General features: G+C 42.9%; 1 protein-coding gene across 1 annotated transcript in view; it reads left to right on the forward strand.

The window, feature by feature from the left end:
* LOC139371181 (plexin-A2-like) overlaps positions 1 to 25582 on the forward strand; it is a 48415-nt gene that overhangs the window by 10299 nt on the left and 12534 nt on the right. The window contains exons 4-12 of the mRNA XM_071111344.1: positions 12522 to 12622; positions 18623 to 18746; positions 18889 to 19042; positions 19192 to 19288; positions 20113 to 20227; positions 20608 to 20808; positions 21410 to 21506; positions 22357 to 22556; positions 23245 to 23396. Coding sequence (XP_070967445.1) covers positions 12522 to 12622; positions 18623 to 18746; positions 18889 to 19042; positions 19192 to 19288; positions 20113 to 20227; positions 20608 to 20808; positions 21410 to 21506; positions 22357 to 22556; positions 23245 to 23396 — 1241 coding nt within the window. The remainder of the gene's footprint in view (positions 1 to 12521; positions 12623 to 18622; positions 18747 to 18888; positions 19043 to 19191; positions 19289 to 20112; positions 20228 to 20607; positions 20809 to 21409; positions 21507 to 22356; positions 22557 to 23244; positions 23397 to 25582) is intronic.

Genomic DNA, 25582 nt, shown 5'->3' on the forward strand with positions numbered 1-25582 from the left:
AACACAAGTGATTATTCTGGCTCAGTCACATGGCACTGTGTAATGGGATTAGATTTCAGTGAGACCAAAAGCCCTGCTATCATTGCTACACTCACTTGTCTCCCGACTGTTGGAATGTATTTTTAAACTAAACTGAAGGACAAGGAGGCAGAGGGTGTTTGGACAATACAGGCAGCATACATTTGTTAAATGTGTTCTATCCTATAAACGTCATGTGAAGGCTCAAATAAGGTTTTTAAGAAATGAGAGAGAAACGGGCACAGGCATTGTACAGAAGTGTCTCTTGATACAAATCAAGGCAGCACTTCCTGGAGTGTGATGGTCAGGAAGAGACAAGACATCACTTATTGATGAGCCTTGGTTGTTCAAGGACAGACATATTCTCTCTTCAAGTAGATAGTCTCCCCATTTTGACTGTATTATGAGAACATGGACGCATGTAACCAACAAACCAGGCCATGGCCATGCACTCTCTCTCTCCTAATATTGGAACCATACCGACTGCTTGTGGCTTTTGGCCCTTAAGAACCAGGAAGGTGAAAATACTTATAAAAAATACTTACTCATTTCAATCAGTCCTTCCTAGAGCTTTAGAGAGGAATTCCAGGAGGAGAGGAGCTTGCTTGGCTGCTCTCTCAGATTTCCTGCTTTTCCAGCTGATGCCAGAGTAGGGGGATTTGGGGATTTCTCTGAGCCAAACAATAGAGAAATGATGTGGAATCAAGAGCGAGGCACAGACAGATTTGGCTGAGATCAGGCGACCTTCGCAGAATAACAATGAGCCTCTCTTTCTCCTGCCGAGCGCAACGCAGCACATAGGGCAAGCATGATGATGCAGAGTGGAGAGGAATGGAGTGAGTGTGTGAGTGTGTGTAATAGTTTCTGTTTGATGTCCTCGGGTTGATTATTTATTGAAAGATCTATCCCTGCTTCACGTGGAGAAGTATTGTCCAAACAGACACACTCTCTATTGAATTGTAATGGTCTACATCAGGGATGGGCAACTTTGATGGGGGTGGTGGCCACAAAAAAACAGAACTCATGAGGGGCCGCAGTGGCATCCCCACTTCACGTGCAAAACATTTTAGGAGCCCCTTTCGTGACAGCAAAGAGAAAACACATTTTTGTTCTAAAGTTAATTTCCAGCAATTCTCATTTTGCCAGAGTAAAACTCACGGATGACTAGTAAAACTCAAACCAAGTTTATTCACCCACTGGGTCATACAGCTGTACAAGACAGACATGTTTGCACAAGCACATATACCTTCCTCTTATGCTGAGTCTCCTCCTTGCACATCTGGACAGCGAATACATCTCTATTGCTAGACAGGACTTTAGTGGTGACTGTTCTGTCTCACTTCATCTGACCTGACCTCGGCCCAAATTTCTCACTCCTCCCCAACTCACGGCTGTCCTACCTTATCTGTTGACCGAAACCAGACTGTGGCCCTTCTCCTCTCCATAGGATATCTGATATTTAACAATAACATGTTCTGACAGAATCTAAACTTTCTCATTCAGTAAATTTCCATACCCTCAGTTATAATATGGTAACATGAATAGGAATATTTCAAGTTTAGAAGTTAGTACCCAACAGGTTGGAGGCAAATGTTTGCAGTTTTTAATATGATAACTGATGATTAATATATACATACAGTTGAAGTCAGAAGTTTACATAAACCTTGGCCAAATACATTTAAACTCAGCTTTTCACAATTCCTGACATTTAATCCTAGTAAAAATTCCCTGTCTTAGGTCAGTTAGGATCACCACTTTATTTTAAGAATGTCAGAATAATAGTAGAGATAATGATTTATATCAGCTTTCATTTCCTTCATCACATTCCCAGTGGGTCAGAAGTTTACATACACTCAATTAGTATTTTCTTGGTCTTGTCGGATTTCTTTGGATTTTCCCATGATGTCAAGCAAAGAGGCACTGAGTTGGAAGGTAGGCCTTGAAGTACATCCACAGGTGCACCTCCAATTGACTCAAATGATGTCAATTAGCCTATCAGAAGCTTTTAAAGCCATGACATCATTTTCTGGAATTTTCCAAGCTGTTTAAAGGCCCAGTCAACTTCGTGTATGTAAACTTTTGACCCAACTGGAATTGTGATACAGCGAACTTTAGGTGAAATAATCTGTTTGTAAAACAATTGTTGGAAAAATTACTTGTGTCATGCACAAAGTAGATGTCCTAACCGACTTGCCAAAACTAGTTTGTTAACGAGAAATTTGTGGAGTGGTTGAAAAACCTAAGTGTATGTAAACTTCCGACTTCAACTGTGTATATATATACATATATATATATATAAATTGGTCGGCCAGCAGGCCACCAGTTGCCCATCCCTGGTCTACATCATGGGGCCAGGGGTTTAAAGCTGCACCATAACAAGCATGTCACGTTCGTCATAACGAGGAGACCAAGGCGCAGCGTGATATGAATACATTCCTCTTTAATGAAAGAGAACACTGAACTAAACAAACGTGACGCTACATATAACGAGTGCTGACATGCAACTAACCATAGACAATAACCCACAAAACCAAAATGGAAAATGGGAACCTAAATAGGATCCCCAATCAGAGACAACGATAAACAGCTGTCTCTGATTGGGAACCAATTCAGGGAACCATAGACCTACATATACCTAGATGTACCAAACCCCATAGATATACAAAAAACCCTAGACAAGCCAAAAACACACATACCACCCTCGTCACACCCTGACCTAACCAAAATAATAAAGAAGACAAAGATAACTATGGTCAGGGCGTGACAAAGTGTTATTACAGTTAATCACTCAGAGGGAATACAACCTATATTGGCTATAAGGCAATCTCTCAAAGTGCTATGCTGTAAAATGTGAAATCCTCATCCCCCGGTTTCACATTTGCTTGTTTTGTGTGTAACTTAATTTTCAAGAGTACATTTTTTGGGGGGAAAGATTAGATAATTAATTATCCTCTTGATCAGTATAACCAACCTGAAGGCAATAGCTATAACCCAGGTGAAATGTCACATCATCATGCACATACAGTACACATAGTCATTAAACATTATAGGCTGACTGTAGTGCTTAAAGAGCAGGGCTCTCCAACCCTGTTCCTGGAGAGCTAACATCCTGTAGGTGTTTTCTTCAACCCTAATCTAGTGATCATTATTCTATTAATTAGCTGATTGATGAGATGAATCAGGTTAGTTACAACTGGGGTTCAATCGAAACCTACAGGAGGGTAGCTCTCCAGGAACAGGGTTGGAGACCCCTGCTATAGAGGCACCCATGACCCGTCTTGTCAAGGGCTAAAGGCAGAGGAGAAAATGCTTCATATCTGTGCTATTTGTTGAGCTGGCTGGTCTTTTTTTGTGTGAGTTTGTTTGGACAGGGAGGGTTATCAGTCTCTGTCTGGGCTTCCACCTAACCCATCATTAGACCTTTTGTTATCCCTGTCAAGGGGTCAGCAGCTGTGAAAACAACAGGTCAGGGAGGAGAGGAGATAAACCTCTAGCCATGTCCATCAGGGCCCTTTGTTCTCCCACTCACCTTCACCCAGCAGATCGATGGGTCAGATAATAAGCTGATGGTTGACGGATATGGTCAGCTGCATTTACATTTAACAGTAATTAATAGAGACAACTTTTAAAGGCAAAGGAGAAATCACATTATTGCAGACAAAGCACTGTTGTGCTTTTAGTGTGTTTGCATTGAAGAGAACACAAATCTCTATAATCTGAAAACATGTGAAATTACAGATAAATCTGAATGAAAGTGGTAGTGATAGTAGGCTGATACGATAAGCCTTACTTTCATAGGCATTACATGTGCCTAGCATCGCTGTAAGGACCGATTCAGACTTAGGAAATGTAGGCATTTCCTATGCACTTTTCAGTATTGAAATTCAGACTTACCTTATTCAGTCACGTAACGCGCTCTGCAGGTGTGGTTACCTTCCATGCACTGAATACATTTCATTAAACTGCTGAAAACCCTCCTACTTGCTGGCCAACAGATTTTCTCATGGAGTTTTCATTAAATAGGGTTTTCTGTAGATTTATCTTAAATCATCTCTATAAATACGGTGTACGGTATCGTTGTATATGTATATAAACTCAGCAAAATAAGAAACGTCCTCTCACTGTCAACTGCGTTTATTTTCAGCAAACTTAACATGTGTAAATATTTGTATGAACATAACAAAATACTGCAACGGAGACATAAACTGAATAAGTTCCACAGACATGTGACTAACAGAAATTTAATAATGTGTCCCTGAACAAAGTAATGTGTCAAAATCAAAAGTAACAGTCAGTATATGGTGTGGCCACCAGCTGCATTAATTACTGCAGTGCATCTCCTCCTCATGGACTGTACCAGATTTGCCAGTTCTTGCTGTGAAATGTTACCCCACTCTTCCACCAAGGCACCTGCAAGTTTCCGGACATTTCTGGGGGGAATGGCCCTAGCCCTCATCCTCCAATCCAACAGGTCCCAGACGTGCTCAATGGGATTGAGATCCGGGGCTCTTTGCTGGCCATGGTAGAACACTGACAATCCTGTCTTGCAGGAAATCACGCACAAAACAAGCAGTATCGCAACGACGAGACATCCTATAGGGAGGAGGTCAGAGACCTGGCCGGGTTGTGCCAGAATAACAACCTATCCCTCAACGTAACCAAGACTAAGGAGATGATTGTGGACTACAGGAAAAGGAGCACCGAGCACGTCCCCATTTTCATCGATGGGGCTGTAGTGGAGCAGGTTGAGAGATTCAAATTCCTTGGTGTCCACATCAATAACAAACTAGATTGGTCCAAACACACCAAGACAGTCGTGAAGAGGGCACGACAAAGCCTATTCCCCCTCAGGAAACTAAAAGGATTTGGCATGGGTCCTCAGATCCTCAAAAGGATAATTATACAGCTGCAACATCGAGAGCATCCTGACTACTTGCATCACTGCCTGGTACGGCAATTGCTCGGCCTCCGACTGCAAGGCACTACAGAGGGTAGTGCGTATGGGCCAGTACATCACTGGGGCAAAGCTGCCTGCCATCCAGGACCTCTACACCAGGCGGTGTCAGAGGAAGGCCCTGAAAATTGTCAAAGACCCCAGCCACCCCAGTCATAGACTGTTCTCTCTACTACCGCATGGCAAACAGTACCGGAGTGCCAAGTCTAGGACAAAAAGGCTTCTGAACAGTTTTTACCCCCAAGCCATAAGACTCCTGAACAGGTAATCAAATGGCTACCCGGACTATTTGCATTGTGTCCCACCACCCGCCAACCCCTCTTTTTACGCTTCTGCTACTCTCTGTTTATCTTATATGCATCATCACTTTAACTATACATTCATGTACATACTACCTAAATTGACCGGACCAACCAGTGCTCCTGCACATTGGCTAACCGGGCTATCTGCATTGTGTCCCACCACCTGCCAACCCCTCTTTTTACGTTTCTGCTACTCTCTGTTTATCATATATGCATAGTCACTTTAACGATACCTACATGTACATAGTACCTCAATAAGCCTGACTAACAGGTGTCTGTATAGGGCCTTGCTACTCTTTTTTCAAATGTATTTTTACTGTTGTTTTATTTCTTTACTTACCTACACACACACACACACACACACACCTTTTTTTTCTCGCACCATTGGTTAGAGCCTGTAAGTAAGCATTTCACTGTAAGGTCTACTACACCTGTTGTATTTGGCGCACGCGACAAATCAACTTTGATTTGATTTATTCGAGCTCCACCCCAAATGAATAGCATGCTATTCGCAATTATTTTACTTTTATTTATTCAGGTTCATCTCATTTAAGAGACACTTGGTCAACCAAGACAGGAGCAGAGGGGAACAATGTTTGAGACAAATATCAGACATACTGTAACAACTTACAGACATATGTAGTAGACACCATAAAAAAATGCTGTGGGACGTAGACACACATACATTTAAATTACAAACATACATATACATACAAAATATATCATATGTACCACCGCATCAAGTCCTAATGACGATCACATTCTTCACATTCCTATACTCGTGATATCTCCAGGAGTGATAAGTATAATTTTTGTCTTTATCTGTTGTTGTCTAGTTTTGTCTTTTAACTAGATAGGGCCATCTGGGGCGGCAGGGTAGCCTAGTGGTTAGAGCGTTGGACTAGTAACCGGAAGGTTGCGAGTTCAAACCCCCGAGCCGACAAGGTACAAATCTGTCGTTCTGCCCCTGAACAGGCAGTTAACCCACTGTTCCCAGGCCGTCATTGAAAATAAGAATTTGTTCTTAACTGACTTGCCTGGCTAAATAAAGGTAAAATAAAAAAATAAATAAAAAAGGGCCATCTACTTTAAGTGCTTCCTGTATTCCCAGTAGCCTACCTGGTATGTGAATTGCTGACAGCTATTAACTAGTACTAGCAGATGATTGTTGACACATCACCCAGGATTAAGGGCCAGGGCAATTTGTAACTATTGTTTTTGTAATCAGTGGCTGTATTGGAGGGGGAGTTGTTTCTCCTCTCCTAGGCAATCAGCAATTAGTATCGGGAGGTGTGCTCTTCACCTTTGCAAGAGAGTTAGCTATTAGTATTATTCAGTGGTGTAAAGTACTTAAGTAAAAATACTTTAAAGTACTACTTAAGTCGTTTTTGGGGTATCTGTCCTTTTACTATTTATATTTTTGACAACTTTTAGTTTTACTCTTATTCCTAAAGAAAATGATGTACATCCCAGGTAATCACATGCTACGTTTGTATATTATGTGTGTTATGAGTGTTGGAGTGTGTCCCTTGCTATCTGTAAATAACAAAATAAAGAAATGTGGCCATCTGCTTTGCTTAATATAAGGAATTTGAAATTATTTATACTTGTACTTTTACTTTTGATACTTAAGTATATTTAACCAAATTCTTTTAGACTTTTACTCAAGTAGTATTTTTCTGGGTGACTTTCACTTATATCTTTCCTTTTACTCAAGTATGACAATTGAGTACTTTTTCCACCACTGGTATTAGTACTTCAGTCTCCCCTGTTTTCTCAGCGGCAGCTGTAAGTGGGGGTCTCGTCGCAAAACTAAGACCGTCGCGGAAGCAAAGACGGTCCTGCCGAGGTGTTCAAGGAAGGAAAGAGAGGAAGGCTTCACACCAGAACGGAGCGTGCTCAATTTGACTGGAGCGCAGAGCGAGTTTCCAAAAGGCTGGAGCATTGGCCTTCTCGCTTGCTCCAATTTCACCTTCAGTAGCACCACCTTAGGCATCACTTCACTTCACGAGCTCAGGGCATACCCGGCCCAGCATGCAATTGTAGGCTACTTGTGTGCTGCTATAGCCCCTTGCTTTAGCTACTGTCATGGAGTTTAAAGAAACTGATAAAACACACAGGTGCAAAATCAAGGTGACTTACAAAGATGAGGAGGACCAACAGCAAGAGAGTGCTGTAGTGTCCACAACTATGTCATTGTGGAATCTGAAAAGACACATATCCCAAAAGCATGAAGGTGTAATACGTGCACATGCTAACATAAATACATTAAGTGGGTAGCTAGCTAAGTGTGTCATTGTAGCAAAGTTTTTCTAAACAAAAAATCTGATCTCTTAAAAGCTTTGTTAATGTTTGTTCTATTATCTATACAATGGGCTATCATAGATTTTGGCCCAATAGGCCAGACATGTTACCTCTTTCAAGGAGCTTTCATTTTGATAGGGTTCTTTTCCCAAAAATATTTAGGCTTACCTATAGAAAAAAAACTCTGCATCCCTGCTCAGCCTGGCAAGAGTGGCCTGAAGGGTGTTTAGTATCCACAGTGTCTATGCAAGCACGGAGAGGGTATTCTCCATTGCTGGCCTGCTCTCCGGGCACGAGCCTGAAGCCACAGCCTCTGGCCAAACTCGTGTTTATAAAAGTGAATTCAAAGGCACTGTAAAATGGGTATTTAATTCTAAGTAAATCACAGACTATATGCACAATTTATAGACTATAACTGTTTAATACAACAAAATGTTGTTTAAATGGTGAGTGCTTAATGTTCCTGCCAGCCTAGTGTGCAGCATAGTGTGCAGCCTAGTGTGCAGCCTTGTGTGCAGACTAGTGTGGCGTACTCGCAAATGCTTCACAATTGATTTCTTTGTAGGCTACAATTTTTAAATAATTGAAATAATAGGTTAATTATATAGCCTAAATAATGCATTTTCGGTTCCTTCTTACGCTGCCTGTCTTTTTCAGTGTTTGCATGCTATTTATTACAACATGTAGCCTATTTAAAACAAATGATGAACCCTTCCACATTCATCTCTTCATGTTGTTTATTGGAATGCATTTGGTGCCAATACTTCAAAACCAAATGGTAGTTCCAGGTAGTAACAAAAATAGATGGTTGTTGGTTCAATTGGAAATTTGAATGAATGGAGCGTATTTGGAGCAGCAGTTTTTCCCCCTCTGAGAGAAGAGTGTTTTTTTAGGGGTGCGGTTGGAAAGGAAGTGAAACACTGGACTGCTCAACTCTGCCCACATACTCTGCTCCACACCATTCTCACTTTCGTATCTTACCTAGTTATTTTCAGATCTCATTTGGCTCTTTTGTAGCATTGGCAACTACAGTATGTGTGTGTTTTCTATACCTGCTCACTCCTTTCACTGTAGGCTTTACAGACACTTCCCATCCCTTGGCTGCAACTCTTCTAATTTAGTGTACCCATGTGGAATTACTGGTCTCTGGCAACGTTTGGAACGGTCAAGAACGCCGAGTTCATCTCAGCCTATGCAGCTCTTCAGTCCCTTGACTTTTTGGCCCTGACGTAGACAGGGATCACCCCAGAGAACACTGCTACTCCAGGTGCTCTCTCTTCATCTGTCTACGTTTTCTCTCATAGTCCGAGAGCATCTGGTCGTCGCGGTGGTGGCACAGGCTACTCATTTCTCCTGAAGCAGAGATTTTAAATGTTTTCCCTCTCTTACCTGTCCATCTCCTCATTTGAATTCCATGCCACTCAAGTTTAAAATTGTTGTCATCTACTGCCCACCAGGTGTCCATAGAGAGTTCCTCAATGAGCTCGACACCTTGATAAGCTAATTTCCTGATGATGGCTTCAACCTCCCAACGTCTGCCTTCGATTCATTTCTTTCTAACTCTCTCTTTCCCCTCGCCTCTTTTGAGCTCACCCTTTCGCAGTCCCCTCCCACTCACAAGGCAGGTAATACGCTTGATCTCATCTTTATTAGAGGCTGTTTGCCTGCTAATCTCACTGCAACCCCCCTCCAGGTCTCCAATGACTACTTTGTTTCCTTCTCTGTGTCGCTTTCCTCCAACCCTAGCCACTCAGCCCCTACCCAGATGGTCATGATCTTCGCTCTCCATCTCCCACTACTCTTTCCTCTTCTATCCTTTCATCTCTCACTTTTGCTAAATCCATCTCCCTCCTGTCTCCTGATTCTGATTCTTCGACCCTACTCTCCTCCCTTTCCGCATCCTATGACTCGGAACATCCCCATTCCTCCCGGCCAGCTCGGCCCTCCCCTCCTGCTCCGTGGCTGAGGGACTCATTGCGAGCTTACAGAACAGGGCTGCGGGCAACTGAGTGAAAATTGAGAAACTAAACTTCCGGGGGACCTATCATCCTTCCACTCCCTCCTCTACCTTTTATTTATCTGTCTCCACTGCGTAAGCCACTTTCTATCACTCAAAATGTCAAGCTTCTGCCTCTAACCCTAGGAAGCTCTTTTCCACCTCCTCTTCCCTCCTCAATCCTCTACCCCTCCCCCTCCATCCTCTCTCTCTGCATCAACCACTTTGAAAAGAAGGTTGATGACATCTGCTACTCATTCCCTCAGCCTCTTGAGTCCACTAGTCCCACTCATAGAGAACTACCCTACGTCTTGACCTCTTTCTCTCCCCTCTCTCCAGATGAAATCCTGCGACTAGTGAGGTCCGGCCTACCGACAACGTGCCTGCTCAACCCTGTCTTCTCATCCTTCTCCAGACCATCTCAACTCATCCTTGACCACTGACTGTGTCCCCTCTGACTTCAAATTGGCCTGAGTTGCTCCCTTCTTCAAGAAACCAATACTACTCTGACATAAAAAAAACGACGGTATCCCTTCTTTCTTTTCTTTCCAAAACACTTGAGCGTGCTTTCTCTGACCAACTCTTCTTGACCCTAACCAGTCAGGTTTCAAGACGTGTCACTCAACCGAGATTGCTCTTCTCTGTGACATGGAGGCCCTCCGCACTGCAAAGCTGACTCTCTCTTCTGTTCTCATCCTCCTAGATCTATCAGCTGCCTTCGACACCATGAACCATGAGATCCTCCTCCACTCTCTCAGGGCTGGGCATCTCAGGCCCTGTACACTCTTGGATTGCATCCTACCTGGCAGGCCTCTCCTACCAGGTGACGGGGAGAGGATGTGTGTCTGCACCACGTACTGTCACTACTGGTGTCCCCCAGGGCTCAGTTCCAGGCCCTCTCCTCTTTTCTCTACACACCAAGTCACGCGTCTCTGTCATATCTTCACATGGTCTCGCCTATCATTGCTATTTGGATGACACTAAATTACTTTTCTCCTTCCCCTCTTCTGACACCCAAGTGGCATCACGCATCTCACTGTCCATCTTCCAAAAACATCTGAAACAAGTATCTTAAATAATCCCACAGCACACAACCCCTCGCAACACCTCCTAACCTCTGGATAAGAGTGTCTGCTAAATTCCTAAAATGTCAAATGCAAATGTAAATTTGAGTCAACCAAACTTTTAAACTCCTCCAAGGAAACAAGATCCTGGAGTTTCAAGCTGGTCTGGAGATAATTCCAAGACCACGGAGCTAAAACACTGTTTGCCATGATCTGTTCTGATGCTTCAGTTCAAGGTCAGAATACACATAGAGAAAAAGTGCATAAAAAGGGAATTACGTTCCATTTAGCGCACTTAACTCAGGTTGGAACCCCTTCCCCCAAGAGCATGATATAAGATGACGAGGATTGCATAGTAGCCAAAGTTGACATTTGCAGAGTGGATTAGAGTTTATGACTGTTGAAAATAACATATTACACCATAATTATAACCATCTATGGTAGAATTATCTTGCTCGCATCTCTATGTAGCGTGTACTGTAGGTTTGTGCTGTCCTATCAATAAAATAAATGAATAAAGAGAAAAATCTGAGCCTTTCATCAAATGACTGCCACATTTTAGTGTGGTAATTAATTGTAGTTACATTTCAAGGGATTTCTAGGGCTGTAAATGTGTGGGAAATTGCGGTCCTCAAACAAAATGTTGTCTGCTGACAAATGTCATCTCATTGTGATTCATAGCTTTGCCTGCATGCTCAGGTAAAATTCGATGGACAAATAAACTCACATCATGTGAGCTGAACATTAAATCTGAGCAGCACCAGAGGCATACTGTTGGCACGGTAACAGCAAGACCAATCTGTCTGTCTGCACATTCCCCTTCTTAGCTAGTTTTGGAGAGGCTAATCTGAGTTAGGGTTGGTTGGGAGGATTACTCTTTCTGTGTCAGATTTGGACGTAGAGCCTGTCCCCCCATCCCTTCTAAAATAATTTAGCTTTTTCTTAAAAAAATAAAAAGTGATTTTGCGGAGAGCAGCAGATAATCTGTTTTGCCAACATAACTGAGAGAGAACCCATTTACGCTATCAAGAGAAGCGGAGACGTTCTAATCCATAATCCACTCTTCATTTGTGATTGCTTACATCGGGAAATGACTTGCATGGTCCGTCAAGGGGGAGAATAATAACAAAGTATAAAGTAGCAAAGCTTCAACCTGTTTGTGTATGCACGGGCTGGCGCTGCCCACTCAACAGCAACGTCTATCACAGCGACTAATGGGAGCGTATGCTTTGCCTGGCGTCCACACAGAGAGGTGGCGGTGTGTGTATATGTGTGTGTGTATCTGTGTGTGTAGGCTGATCCAAGCTGTGAGCACACCCATGGATATCAGGCTTATCTTTGCTGTGGCTTAACTCATTTCTTAGCCTGTTTGCCAGAGCTATTTCCTCTGTTGAACTTAGGTTGAAGATGACAAAGGTTAAGACAACATGATTCTAATATCCAATAACTCTTTGCAAAATTGAGACCAGTGTTGCTAGTTAGCAACGATGCTAATAGTTATCAATGATTCTGGTCCAATTAATTAATTTATTTCTGAAAGCTGCCGTGTGGAATTATTATATTGTCTTAACTTTGTCATCTTCAACCTAGTGCTGAATCCCCCACAATCAATTAACGGAATAAATCAGATTTCACATACTACCAGGCTTTTCCCCATTTCCTTAGATCATGTTTACTAAGTCAACAGGGACACTATTTCAATGGATACATTACATACTGTACTACATAATGTATCACACACAATTATCCAGCTGAACAAATAATGAAGCAGTTATATAGAGCAATATGTTTTACACTAATTGTAAATGATGTGCTGTTCATGTGAATGTTGTAGGTTCCATGGCCTATGTTAAGCGTCTAAGCCTTCCTCTGGTGTGTTGTAGGTGACCCAGGTCCCAGTGGAGGCCTGTGAGCAGTATGGGACCTGTGGAGAGTGTCTGAGCTCTGAGGATCCTCACTGCGGCTGGTGTGTCCTGCTCAACATGTAAGTCCACTACTACACTATTCTCAGAAGGCACAATGACCATGTTTTAAAACACAAATCACATCATTTCCCAAGAAAAAAGGAGTAAGAGGTCGTACAAGCCCTCAAATACAAAATGATGCTACTGAGCACACAGATAACAGCCTGTCTGTCACTGCTGGTATGGAGGGGCAGAATGACTGAGATAATGGGGACAGAGCACAGAGGGATTACAGACAGAGAGTAGTGCAGAGGGTAACCAAATGGACTGCTGCAGTCTCTAGAACATTTAGGACTGTGAAAGAGGCTTATCTTCGACATCCTAATTATCTGACCGCCAGGTTAGTTTACGTAATAGAACAGGACAGAGCAGAAGAGATTCAGAAGATTCAAATCCAGGCAGTGTTTCTGAAAATACACCGAAACAGACCTCAGAAAGGATTAATGCATTATAATATGGCATTTGCATTTCAGCAATCTCTACGATCATCATTATCTAAATTGCAGCTCTTGGTGAGCCCTCTCTATGTTATCACCCCACTTGACTAGCAAAACACAGAACATATTTATCCTAATGACTTTATTCCTCATCTATTTTCATAAGTGCATTTTCTGCTCCAATTCCCACGATTATACTTGTATGTATGCCACTTCCATGAGCTACTATTGACTGTCTAGCTATTATTCACTGTCTAGCTACTGTTCACTGAATGGTTTCCTAAGTGTAATAATCACCTTGTCTCTTTACAGTAAAACTGTTAGAAAATGCGACATACAGTCACTGTATATTCCCACCCAAAGCAGGTTGAGGTAAAGCACCACGTGCCATATAGGGGTGTGTGTGTGTGTTTACATACACCTTAGCCAAATACATTTAAACTCAGTTTTTCACAATTCCTGACATTTAATCATAGTAAAAATTCCCTGTCTTAGGTCAGTTAGGATCACCACTTTATTGTCAGAATAATAGTAGAGAGAATTATTTATTTCTCCTTTTGTTTCCTTTTCATCACATTCCCAGTGGGTCAGAAGTTTACATACACTCAATTAGTATTTGGTAGCATTGCCTTTAAATTGTTTAAATTGTTTAACAAATGTTTCTGGTAGCCTTCCACAAGTTTCCCACAATAAGTTGGGTGAAATTTGGCCCATTCCTTCTGACAGAGCTGGTGTAACTGAGTCAGGTTTGTAGGCCTCCTAGCTCGCACACACTTTTACAGTTCTGCCCACAAATTTTCTTTAGGATTGAGGTCAGGGCTTTGTGATGGCCACTCCAATACCTTGACATTGTTGTCCTTAAGCCATTTTGCCACAAGTTTGGAAGTATGCTTGGGGTCATTGTCCATTTGGGAAGACCCATTTGCGACCAAGCTTTAACTTCCTGACTGATGTCTTGAGATGTTGCTTCAATATATCCACATAATTTTCCATCCTCATGATGCCATCTATTTTGTGAAGTGCACCAGTCACTCCTGCAGCAAAGCACACCCACGACATGATGCTGCCACCCCCGTGCTTCACGGTTGGGATGGTGTTCTTCGGCTTACAAGCCTCCCCCTTTTTCCTCCAAACATAATGATGGTCATTATGGCAAAACAGTTCTATTTTGGTTCATCAGACCAGAGGACATTTCTCCAAAAAGTACGATCTTTGTCTCCATGTGCAGTTGCAAACCGTAGTCTGGCTTTTTTTATGGCGGTTTTGGAGCAGTGGCTTCTTCCTTGCTGAGCAGCCTTTCAGGTTATGTCGATATAGGACTCGTTTTACTGTGGATATAGATACTTTTGTAATTGTTTCCTCCAACATCTTCACAAGGTCCTTTGCTGTTGTTCTGAGATTGATTTGCACTTTTCGCAAGTGCGTTCATCTCTAGGAGACAGAATGCGTCTCCTTCCTGGCTGCATGGTCCCATGGTGTTTATACTTGCGTACTATTGTTTGTACAGATGAACGTAGTACCTTCAGGCATTTGGAAATTGCTCCCAAGGATGAGGTCTTGGCTGATTTCTTTTGATTTTCCCATGATGTCAAGCAAAGAGGCACTGTTTGATGGTAGGCCTTGAAATACATCCACAGATACACCTCCAATTGAGTCAAATTATGTAAATTAGCCTATTAGAAGCTTTGAAAGCCATGACATAATTTTCTGGAATTTTCCTAGCTGTTTAAAGGCACAGTCAACTTAGTGTATAAATTGACCCACTGGAATTGTGATACAGTGAATTATAAATTAAATAATCTGTCTGTAAATAATTGTTGGAAAAATTACTTGTGTCATGCACAAAGTAGATGTCCTAACCGACTTGCCAAAGCTATAGTTTGTTAACAAGAAATTTGTGGAGTGGTTGAAAAACCTAAGTCTATGTAAACTTCCGACTTCAACAGTATATGTGGTGTGTTAATGTCTAAGAGTCTAGGACAGGAGAACAAACAGCACTATCAGGCCTAACATGGAGGGGGAGATGAAATAAAAGGGAATGAAAGGGCGCCTGAGATGAAATGGGTATCCAGGGGCACTTCAATTGATAAGAAGCTAAGAGGTTAGTATCTATTCTCCCTATGGATACTGGCTGTATCAAGGAGCCAACAGGAACAACAACCATCATTGGGTTTCCATTCTGCCTTCATTGTCTTGTAATTACTGTTAAGGTCTCTGTGCGCTTTGAAGGCTCCCATGAGATGTCACCCTCGACCACATCTGAGAGTCCATTAAACACTGTCTCATCCCACAGTGGACATTACACATGTGAAAGAGAGACACGCTCTATTGTTAGATCCCCGTCAAAAGGAAGTGTGATCGCTGAGAGATGCAACCTAGAGAGCCTCTAATTCTTTTAAAGGCCCAGTGCATTCAAAAACGTGATTTATCTGTGTTTTATATAAACTGAGTATACCAAACATTAGGAACACCTTACTAATATTGAGCTGCAACCCCCTTTGCCCCCAGAACAGCCTCAATTTGTCAGGGCATGGACTCTACAATGTGTCAAATGTTCCACAGGGATGCTGGTCCATATTGATTCCAATGCTTCCCACAGTTGTGTGAAATTGGCTGGGTGTCCTTTGGGCGGTGGACCATTCTTGATACACACAGGAAACAGTTGAGCGTGAAAAACCCAACAGCGTTGCAGTTCTTGACACAAGCCGGTGCGCTGGCACCTGCTACCATACCCTGTTTAAAGGCGCTTAACTATTTTGTCTTTCCCATTCACCTTCTGAATGGCACACATACACAATACATTTCTCAATTGTCTCAAGACTTTAAAAATCCTTCTTTACCTTGTCTCCTCCCCTTCATCTACACTGATTAAAGTGGATTTAACAACTGACATCAATAAGGGATCATAGCTTGGATTCACCTGATCACACCTGGATTCACCTTATCAGTCGTGGAAAGAGCAGGTTTTCTTATTTTTTCGTATTCTCAGTGTATATTTCCATACTATGAGATTAGAATAATATTGTGAAAATTATTATAATTTTATTTTTGTGTTAGAGCTGTTTAAAAGGACCGTGTGAACTTTCAGCCTGTTTTAGTGGGATGGAGTTTTGGCATAACCTGTAAATTAGTAAATATACCGATAAGAAAGGGAGTTTCAAACCTCTCTGCCAATCTGTTTTCAGATTCCCCTCCCCACTCAGACCACTCCCAGACTTTTGCTAAGAAGCTAATTTTGTTTCTTTTAGACTATTTTAATTTAACACAATCACGATAAGGTACTTAATTGTTACTCCGAAATGATTTTATATTGAGATAAAAATGGTTGCATTGGACCTTTAAGTGCAATGTTTGTGTGTTTGTGTGCATTTTGAATGTCTAAATCTGCACGTCCCAAGTTACCACAATTTCTCATTTGAAGAGATTCATAGTGGTGGCACAGGGCTACTCATTTCTCCTAAGTGAAAATGTTGTATTTTCCCCATCTCTCTCTTCATTTTAATTCCATGTTGTCACTGTCACTTGTCCACTAAAGCTTAACATTGTTGTCATATATCGCCCACCAGGTGCCATTGGAGAGTTCCTCAATGAGCTTGACACCTTGATAAGCAAATGTTTACAACGATGGCTTACCACTCATCGTACTGAGCAACTTCAACCTCCCACTCCTTTCCTCTTTTGAGCTCACCCTTTCCCAGTCCCCTCCCACTCTCAAGGCAGGCAATGCTCTTGACCTCATCTTTACTAAATCCTGTTCACCTACTAACCGTACTGCAACCCCCTTGATATTTCTGATCACTACTTGGTTTCCTTTTCTCTCCCTCTCTCCTCCAACCCTACCCACTCAGCCCCTACCCAGATGGTCCTGTACATCAATCATCACTACTCTCTCCTACTCTATCCTATCAACTCTACCTTCTGCTAAATCCCTCTCACTACTGTCCTGATTCGGCCTCTTTGACCCCACTGACCTCCATTTCCGCATCCTATGACTATCGCTGTATCTTTCCTCCCGGCCGGGTCGGCCCTCCCCTCCTGCTTCGAGGCTGAGTGACTCACTGCAAGCTCACAGAATAGGATGCCGAAATGTATCAACTAAACTCACGCACATGGAATTGTTCCAAAAGCCGATCTGTAACCCGCCAATAACATCAATTTATTTCCATAGTAGTAGGCTGTTAGGCTATTCCCATTCCCTGCTTTATATGGCCTGTTTAAGGCCTAAATGTCTCACCGCCCACAAAGCTTTATTGAAGTAGTAGCACAATTCAACACAACAAGCTTCTGGGTTTATAAAAAAAATATATAATCTTGATTTGAAACGTTTCCTACTCACAACATGATTGTTCTGAAGCGCGGGTTGTAAGAATATTTTCATTCGACCAGCCATCGGATTTTTTGTGGGTCAACTGTGGGGAACCGTGAGTATCCGACGTGATGCAGGACTCTACCTTCAGGCTATGCTCAGACCTTACACTCCATCCTGAGCATTCCGTTCTGCCACCTCTGGTCTCTTGGCCCTCCCACCCCTACCGGGGGTCAGCTCCCGGTCAGTTCAGTCAATGCTCTCTCTGTCCTGGCACTTCATTTAAAAAATAATGTGTATTTTCTACTAGTACTGATTTGCTGATAACTACAGGTAACTGACAAAATAAAATAAACATCAACAAAAAGTGTCTTAATAGGGCGTTGTGCCACCACGAGCCAGAACAGCTTCAATGCACCTTGGCATAGATTCTATAACTGTCTGGAACTCTATTGGAGGGATGCGTTTTGTTGATGGTGGTGGAAAAAGCTGTCTCAGGCGCTGCTCCAGCAAGTGTTCATTTGGGTTGAGATCTGGTGACTGAGATGGCCATGGCATATGGTTTACATCGTTTTCGTGCACATCAAACCATTCAGTGACCACTTGTGCCCTGTGGATGGGGACATTGTCGTCAGCATTTTTATGCATGACCCTAAGCATGATGGAATGTTAATTGCTTAATTAACTCAGGAACCACACCTGTGTGGAAACACCTGCTGTCAACATACTTTGTATCCTTGATTTACTCCTTGATTTAGTGTTTCCATTAGTTTGGCAGTTATCTGTACTTTATTGAGGGAAAATGTACTTACCTCAGCTGTGATATGTGGTTGTCTCACCTAGCCAATTAGATGAATGCAGTAGTTGTAAGTCGCTCTGGATAAGAGAGTCTGCTAAATGACTAAAATGTCAATGTAAAATGTTAAGTAACCCTTACACAAAACACTCACTGCTTAAAATCCATTTATCCCATCGTACAACTGGATTTCCTTCGGCAGAGCAATCCAACCAAACTGATAGGGGATCAATTTCCTTAAAGGAAAATACCACGCCAAAACTATCTTGGTATTTGTTTCATTAGTCCAGTGTTGATACAGTCCCTAATTCCCTAATTGTTTTGCATGTCAGCAATCAAGTTTTCAATGTATGGAACTTTCAATATACAGAAAGTGTCACAGTATGATGCGTTTTGCATTGATGTCGTTTAGATGTTCCTTAAAGGAAAATGTTTATCTCACACCGGTGAGAATGAATAATGTCCTGGTTCCCATCTACAGGTGTGCCAGAAGAGACCAATGCCAGAGAGCAGAAGAGCCCTTCCGGTTCGCCACTGATATCGAACGTTGTGTGAAAGTTATCGCTCACCCAGACAGCATTGCCGTGTCAGCACACAGTGTGCCTGTAAGTCAACAGTTAATGATTTACTTCTGATCAAACTGATTCTGACGTGTTCTGAGTCTTGATGGTGGGAAGAAGTCCTCAGTGTTTCATGATAGACCAGACTGTTCCAACCCAGCTATCTCTCTCTGCTCCTCTCCTATAGCTCCTGCTGGAGGTGAGCAATGTACCTGACCTCTCAACTGGGATCACCTGTTTATTTGGAGAGCAGACCGAGGTGGAGGGCCATGTCAATGGCAACAGAGTCATGTGCCTGTCCCCATCTGGCAAAGAGGTCCCACACATACCTGAAGGACAAGGTGACAAAATATATAGCTCCAACATAGAACGTATTGCTCTGTGATCCTCAGTGATACATATGTGACTCTTTTACAGAGGACCAGCAGTCTGAATAAAGCCAACTACTATACTACCAATCTCCTCCCTTCCCTCTGCTTTTCTCCATCAGACTGGTTGGGTGTTGCGCTGCGTCTGAATTCTAAGGAGACAGGTCAAATGCTGGGCAGTACAGAGGTCAAGTTCTATAACTGCAGCGTGCATCACACGTAAGTTCATTTCCCGGCCCACACGTTATCTGATGCATTCAAAAGATAGTAGGGCCCAACCTCATTAGGACATTGATGCGGACAACCCCACTTAAGATCAGGCAGATAGGTAACCCCTAAGTTCAAATGACCCATCCATTTTGATTTAGGTCAACCTTAGGCAGATAACCACGCATTGTTAGCTTGTTTAGTTCTACTTAGTGTTTCTAGACTGGTTCCCTGAGGAACAGTGTACATACTGAGTAGTATGAGTACATACACCTAAACATAGTTCCCTGACCGTGACCTTCAGGTCCACTTTAACATAATAGAAATACAGTCCAAAGCCAAATCATATCCGTTTGATCAAAATGAGGTGTCCATTAGCAAACTGGTCAGAGACAGTAGCTAGCTGTGATTCATATTTAAGTCTAAACAGCCTCCCCCTCCCCACTCTGCCTCACACAGCACAGCACAGCACAGCACAGCAGCATCACATCAGCCTCCATAATGAATTATCCTGTGTCTGAAAGGACCTGGCAGGCCAGTTCTATGTATACAGAGCTGTTACAGAACATACTGACTTACTGTGTGCTGGTGCCTAATACTGCTCTCTCTGCAACACTGCTGTATTAACAGTATGTGTTAGTAGTACAATGTTGAGGAAACAGCCTAACCTCTCCATGAACTGTATAATGTTCAGTTAACTGTATGTAATTAGGAACTTCCGTTCTCTAAGAGCATGTGCTTGGCCACAGAGTCTCTAGAAGCATTGGGATGTCTGTTGGCTGGTTAGTCATATGATGTGTGTAACATGTCCATCTGTCCCTCTCCTTGCACTGCAGGTGTCTGTCCTGTGTGAACAGTACCTTCCGCTGCCACTGGTGTAAATATCGCAACCTGTGTACCCACAATCCTTTCAGTTGCTCCTTTCAGGAGGGCCGGGTCAACGCCTCAGAGGTAGCTACATGGCTACTGATAAACATACACCAGATTAACAGTATTTTCTTGTATAATGCACATTAATCCATGTTTTCATTAATTTCATTTCATTTCATTTCATTATCCCCTTACACTGTGTACAAGACAGTAGTTTGGAATTGTTAGTTAGATTACTTGTTATTACTGCATTGTCGGAACTAGAAGCACAAGCATTTCGCTACACTCGCATTAACATCTGCTAACCATGTGTATGTGTGACAAATAAAATTTGATTTGATTTGATTTCATTAATCCATATTTCCATAACATGTTACTCTTTAGGCAATCTATCTTTATAATTTAATAGACCTTGATAGACCCCTGCTGAGGTCCTTTGACTCTTGGAATATGTTCTCTAGGACTGCCCCCAGCTGCTGCACTCTGGGGAGATCCTGATCCCAGCAGGGGAGGTGAGACCCATCACCCTGAGGGCCCGGAACCTTCCACAGCCCCAGTCTGGCCAGCGGGGGTACGAGTGTGTGCTCCACGTCCAGGGAACCAACCACCGTGTCACCGCCCTGCGCTTCAACAGCTCCAGTGTGCAGTGCCAGAACAGCTCGGTACGTACTGTGACTGGGTGACCCTCTCTAACACTCCCCCTGACACCAGCCTCAGCCTGATTGTGCATTATCCAGGACCATTATCTGTAGTCTAGTGAATTACATCTGAGCTAGTCTCTGAGAGCATTCTGAATCTGATCTCATCCCATTGAGATGAGCTCAGGTTTGCCATGTCTTGATCAAATAAGAAGTAGGCTGTCTGCAGCGGAATGACTAAAACATTTAATTTATGTCTGAAACCAAACATTAGTGTCATTCAAAGGTGCACGTAATAGGGACATAATAGGTTAACGTCTCAGATAGTCGACAGTGAGGATGAGTGTCAGACAGTGCTGTATAGACTACATGACACACAATCCATTTTTAATGCATCTATACCTCACTCTCCTATCTCACGTCCAGTAAAAAGCCAATTTTCCTCAGCACTAGATGAACAGCCTCTCCATTCCCAGCAGAGTCCTGTCCCAATATGGCCATGCACAGTGGAGAGGAGCAGACAGTGATCATAGAAATGACAGGTGGTTAAAAGCCTTATCTCTCTCTCTTCCTCCCTCTCCCACCCCTCTTTCTCTCCCTCTTCCTACCTCTCTCTCTCCGGCAGTACATATATGAGGGTGTGAGGATCAGTGACCTGGCAGTGGACCTCTCCATCATTTGGAATGGCAATTTCATCATCGACAATCCAGATAAGATTAAAGGTGCCTCTGCCATCCATCACTGTCTGCCATGGCTGAGGAGTGGAAAGCTCTTACTCTGGGATGGATGGGGTTTAGCCCATGCCAAGGCTTTCACTCAGTCTTGGGAGAACGTTCACATGGCACTCTCTACTGTGTTATTAGTCCTAGCCAATCATCTGGGCTGTGAGGATGGACTTTTGTGTTTACCATTTTGATTTCTCACTAACTCTTAGATCTCTCCATTATCCTGCTTGAGTGTGTATTTGGTTTTAGAATAGTGCCATTCAATATCTAAATACTGTCAAATTTACACTGACTGTACAAAACATTAGGAACAGCTGCTTTTTTTCACGACATAGACTAACCAGGTGAAAGCTATGATCCCCTATTGACGTCATGTAGATGAAGGGGAGGAGACAGGTTAAAGAATATTTTTTAAGCTTTGAGACAACTGAGACATGGATTGTGTATGTGTGCCATTCAGAGGGGGAATGGGCAAGACAAAACATGTAAGTGCCTTTGAACATGGTATGGTAGTAGGTGACAGGTGCACCAGTTTGATTGTGTCAAGAACTGCAACACTTCTGGGTTTTTCACGCTCAACAGTTTCCAGTGTGTATCAAGAATGGTCCACCTCTCAAAGGACATCCAGCCAACTTGACACAAGTGTGTAAAAGCATTGGAGTCAACATGGGCCAGAGTCCCTGGGGAATGCTTTTGACACCTTGTAAAGTCCATGCCCCAGTGAATTGAGGCTGTTTTGAGGCCAAAGAGGGGTGCAACTCAATATTAGGAAGTGTTCTTAATGTTTTGTACACTCAGTGTACAAGCACTGAATGTAATTCAACTGCGGTCCTCCTGTATTCCACAGTGCACCTGTATAAGTGTGGTGCCCAGCGGGACAGCTGTGGCATGTGTCTGCGGGCTGAGAGGAAGTTCCAGTGTGGCTGGTGCAGTGGAGAAGGCCGTTGCACCATGAGGCAGCACTGCCTGCCCATCAGCCCCTACGCCAGCCGCTGGCTCGACGTGTCCACCAGGAACGTTAAGTGTACCAACCCACGCATAACTGAGGTTAGTCAGTCAGACCCTTATCTTTTACAACTAACCCCTACTTTAACCTTCACCATTATCCATCATATGGCCTTAGTGATAAGAGGCCATCTCAGAAATAACCAGTAAAAACCATTGAGATCAGTCCTTAGACATGAGCAAGACTGGTGGTAGCTTGTGGAATAGACACCGGCTGGAATGCGGTTTTAACGTATCAGCATCGAGGATTAGACCCACCCGTTGTATAAATAAGACTATATCAGACATACAGCTTGTGCCAAATTAATGCAACCTTAAGTTATGCCCTTGGGTGGCAATGAGTGTTCTTGGCCCCAACACACTGTTCATTTTTTAGAATGAGAGAGACACAGTAGGTCAGACAGCCACAGAGAATTACTGCTCCAACTTCAAAGAGCCATGAGCCTTTGAAGTCCCTGTCACATTATTAGTGTTTCAGTGGCAGTCTGGGAGTGAATTGATTCAGACCCGGACTGCTACTGCCTGCTGCTGGGAACTGGGAGAGCACTGCTCAACAGGCCTGAAGGCTCTTTGTGTGGTCAATCCATTTTAGATAGAGCCTCTGCATAGTTGTTTTTGTGCATAGTGATGCAATGCATTAATCTGTTATCATGTATTGAAAATATTACACTACTTGTGTGCTGCCACCATAAATCTGTTCCTTCTCCATGCCCCCCTTGCCTTCCTGTAGGTGAGCCCAGTGGCAGGGCCTCCAGAGGGGGGAACACTGGTCACCATCCAGGGCCTGAACTTGGGCCTGTCCTTCTCTGAGCTGGTGGGCAATGTGGAGGTGGCAGGGGTTCAGTGTACCCCACAGGAAGAGGGCTACATCACTGCAGAACAGTAAGAACCAAAACGTACAGAAGCACCCAGACTCCCCATAGCCTTAACACCAAAACCTAACCCTAGCCCTAAACCTAACCCTAACCCTAAAACTAACCGTAGCTCCTAACCCTAAACCTAATTCTAACCATAACATTAATTCTAACCTGAACCCCCCTAGAAATTGCATTAGACATTTTGGGGACAAAAAAATGTCCACAGTTGGTTTTGTTTGTTTACTACTCTTGTGGCAACTTCTGGTCCCTACAAATATACAGTTGAAGTCAGAGGTTTACATACACCTCAGCCAAATACATTTAAACTCAGTTTTTCACAATTCCTGACATTTAATCCTAGTAAAAATTCCCTGTCTTAGGTCAGTTAGGATCACCACTTTATTTTAAGAATATAATAATATAATTATTTATTTTTGCTTTTATTTATTTCATCACATTCCCAGTGGGTCAGAAGTTTACATACACTCAATTAGTATTTGGTAGCATTGCCTTTAAATTGTTTAACTTGGGTCAAACTTTTCGGGTAGCCTTCCACAAGCTTCCCAAAAATAAGTTGGGTGAATTTTGGCCCATTCCTCCCGACCGAGCTGATGTAACTGAGTCAGGTTTGTAGGCCTCATTGCTCGCACACGCTTTTTCTGTTCTGCCCACAGATTTTTCTACAGGATTAAGGTCAGGGCTTTGTGATGGCCACTCCAATACCTTGACTTTGTTGTCCTTAAGCCATTTTGCCACAAGTTTGGAAGTATGCTTGGGGTCATTGTCCATTTGGAAGACCCATTTGCGACCAAGCTTTAACTTCCTGACTGATGTCTTGAGAATTTGCTTCAATATATCCATATAATTTTCCATCCTCATGATGCCATCTATTTTGTGAAGTGCACCAGTCCCTCCTGTAGCAAAGCAACCCCACAACATGATGCTGCCATCCCCGTGCTTCACGGTTGGGATGGTGTTCTTCAGCTTGCAAGCCTCCCCCTTTTTCCTCCAAACATAACATTTCAACACACCAGAGGACATTTCTCCAAAAAGTACAATCTTTGTCCCCATGTGCAGTTGCAAACTGTAGTCTGGCTTTTTTATGGCGGTTTTGGAGCAGTGGCTTCTTCCTTGCTGAGCGGCCTTTCAGGTTATGTTGATATAGGACTCATTTTACTGTGTATATAGATACTTTTGTACCTGTTTCCTCCAGCATCTTCACAAGGTAATTTTCTGTTGTTCTGGGATTGATTTTCACTTTTCGCACGAAAGTGCGTTCATCTCTAGGAGACAGAACGCGTCTCCTTCCTGAGCAGTATGACGGCTGCGTGTTCCCATGGTGTTTATACTTGCATGCTATTGTTTGTACAGATGAACGTGGTACCTTCAGGCATTTGGAAATTGCTCCCAAGGATGAACCAGACATGTGGAGGTCTGCAACTTTTTTTCAGAGGTCATTGCTGATTTCCTTTGATTTTCCCATGATGTCAAGCAAAGAGGCACTGAGCTTGGAGGTAGGTCTTGAAATACATCCACAGGCACACCTCCAATTGACTCAAATGATGTCAATTAGCCTATCAGAAGCTTCTAAAACCATGTCATCATTTTCTGGAATTTTCCAAGTTGTCTAAAGGCACAGTCAACTTCGTGTATAATCTTCTGACCCACTGGAATTGTGATACAGTGAAATAATCTGTCTGTAAACAATTGTTGGAAAAATTACTTGTGTCATACACAAAGTAGATGTCCTAACTGACTTTCCAAAACTATAGTTTGCTAACAAGAAATTTGTGGAGTGGTTGAAAAACGAGTTTTAATGACTCCAACCTAAGTGTATGTAAACTTCGACTTCAACTGTAGTTAAACACGTCCACACACACAGACACAAACACACAAACACACACACTATAACTAATGATGAACATAAAGATATACAGGTTGCAGCAGGCTTTCTTTAGTGTGCTGAGGAGTAGAGAGCAGAGCTGTTTTGTGTGCCGTTGTGAGGCTGACGGCACTGCTGTAATTGAAATGCGCCGCATGTCACTGACTGCAGAGACAATCTGTTAGCCATGTGTTTCTCTCACAGCCATGTAATTCGATTGGGCCATGGATGAAGGGACCTTATTTATATCCTTGTATAAAAAAGGAACATGCCAGCAGAAAAACTGAAAACTCTCCTGACAGCAGAGGGTGGAGAGAAGAGGACTCATT

Source organism: Oncorhynchus clarkii, chromosome 17 (genome assembly GCF_045791955.1).
Source record: "Oncorhynchus clarkii lewisi isolate Uvic-CL-2024 chromosome 17, UVic_Ocla_1.0, whole genome shotgun sequence".
In the NCBI taxonomy this organism is placed as follows: domain Eukaryota; kingdom Metazoa; phylum Chordata; class Actinopteri; order Salmoniformes; family Salmonidae; genus Oncorhynchus; species Oncorhynchus clarkii.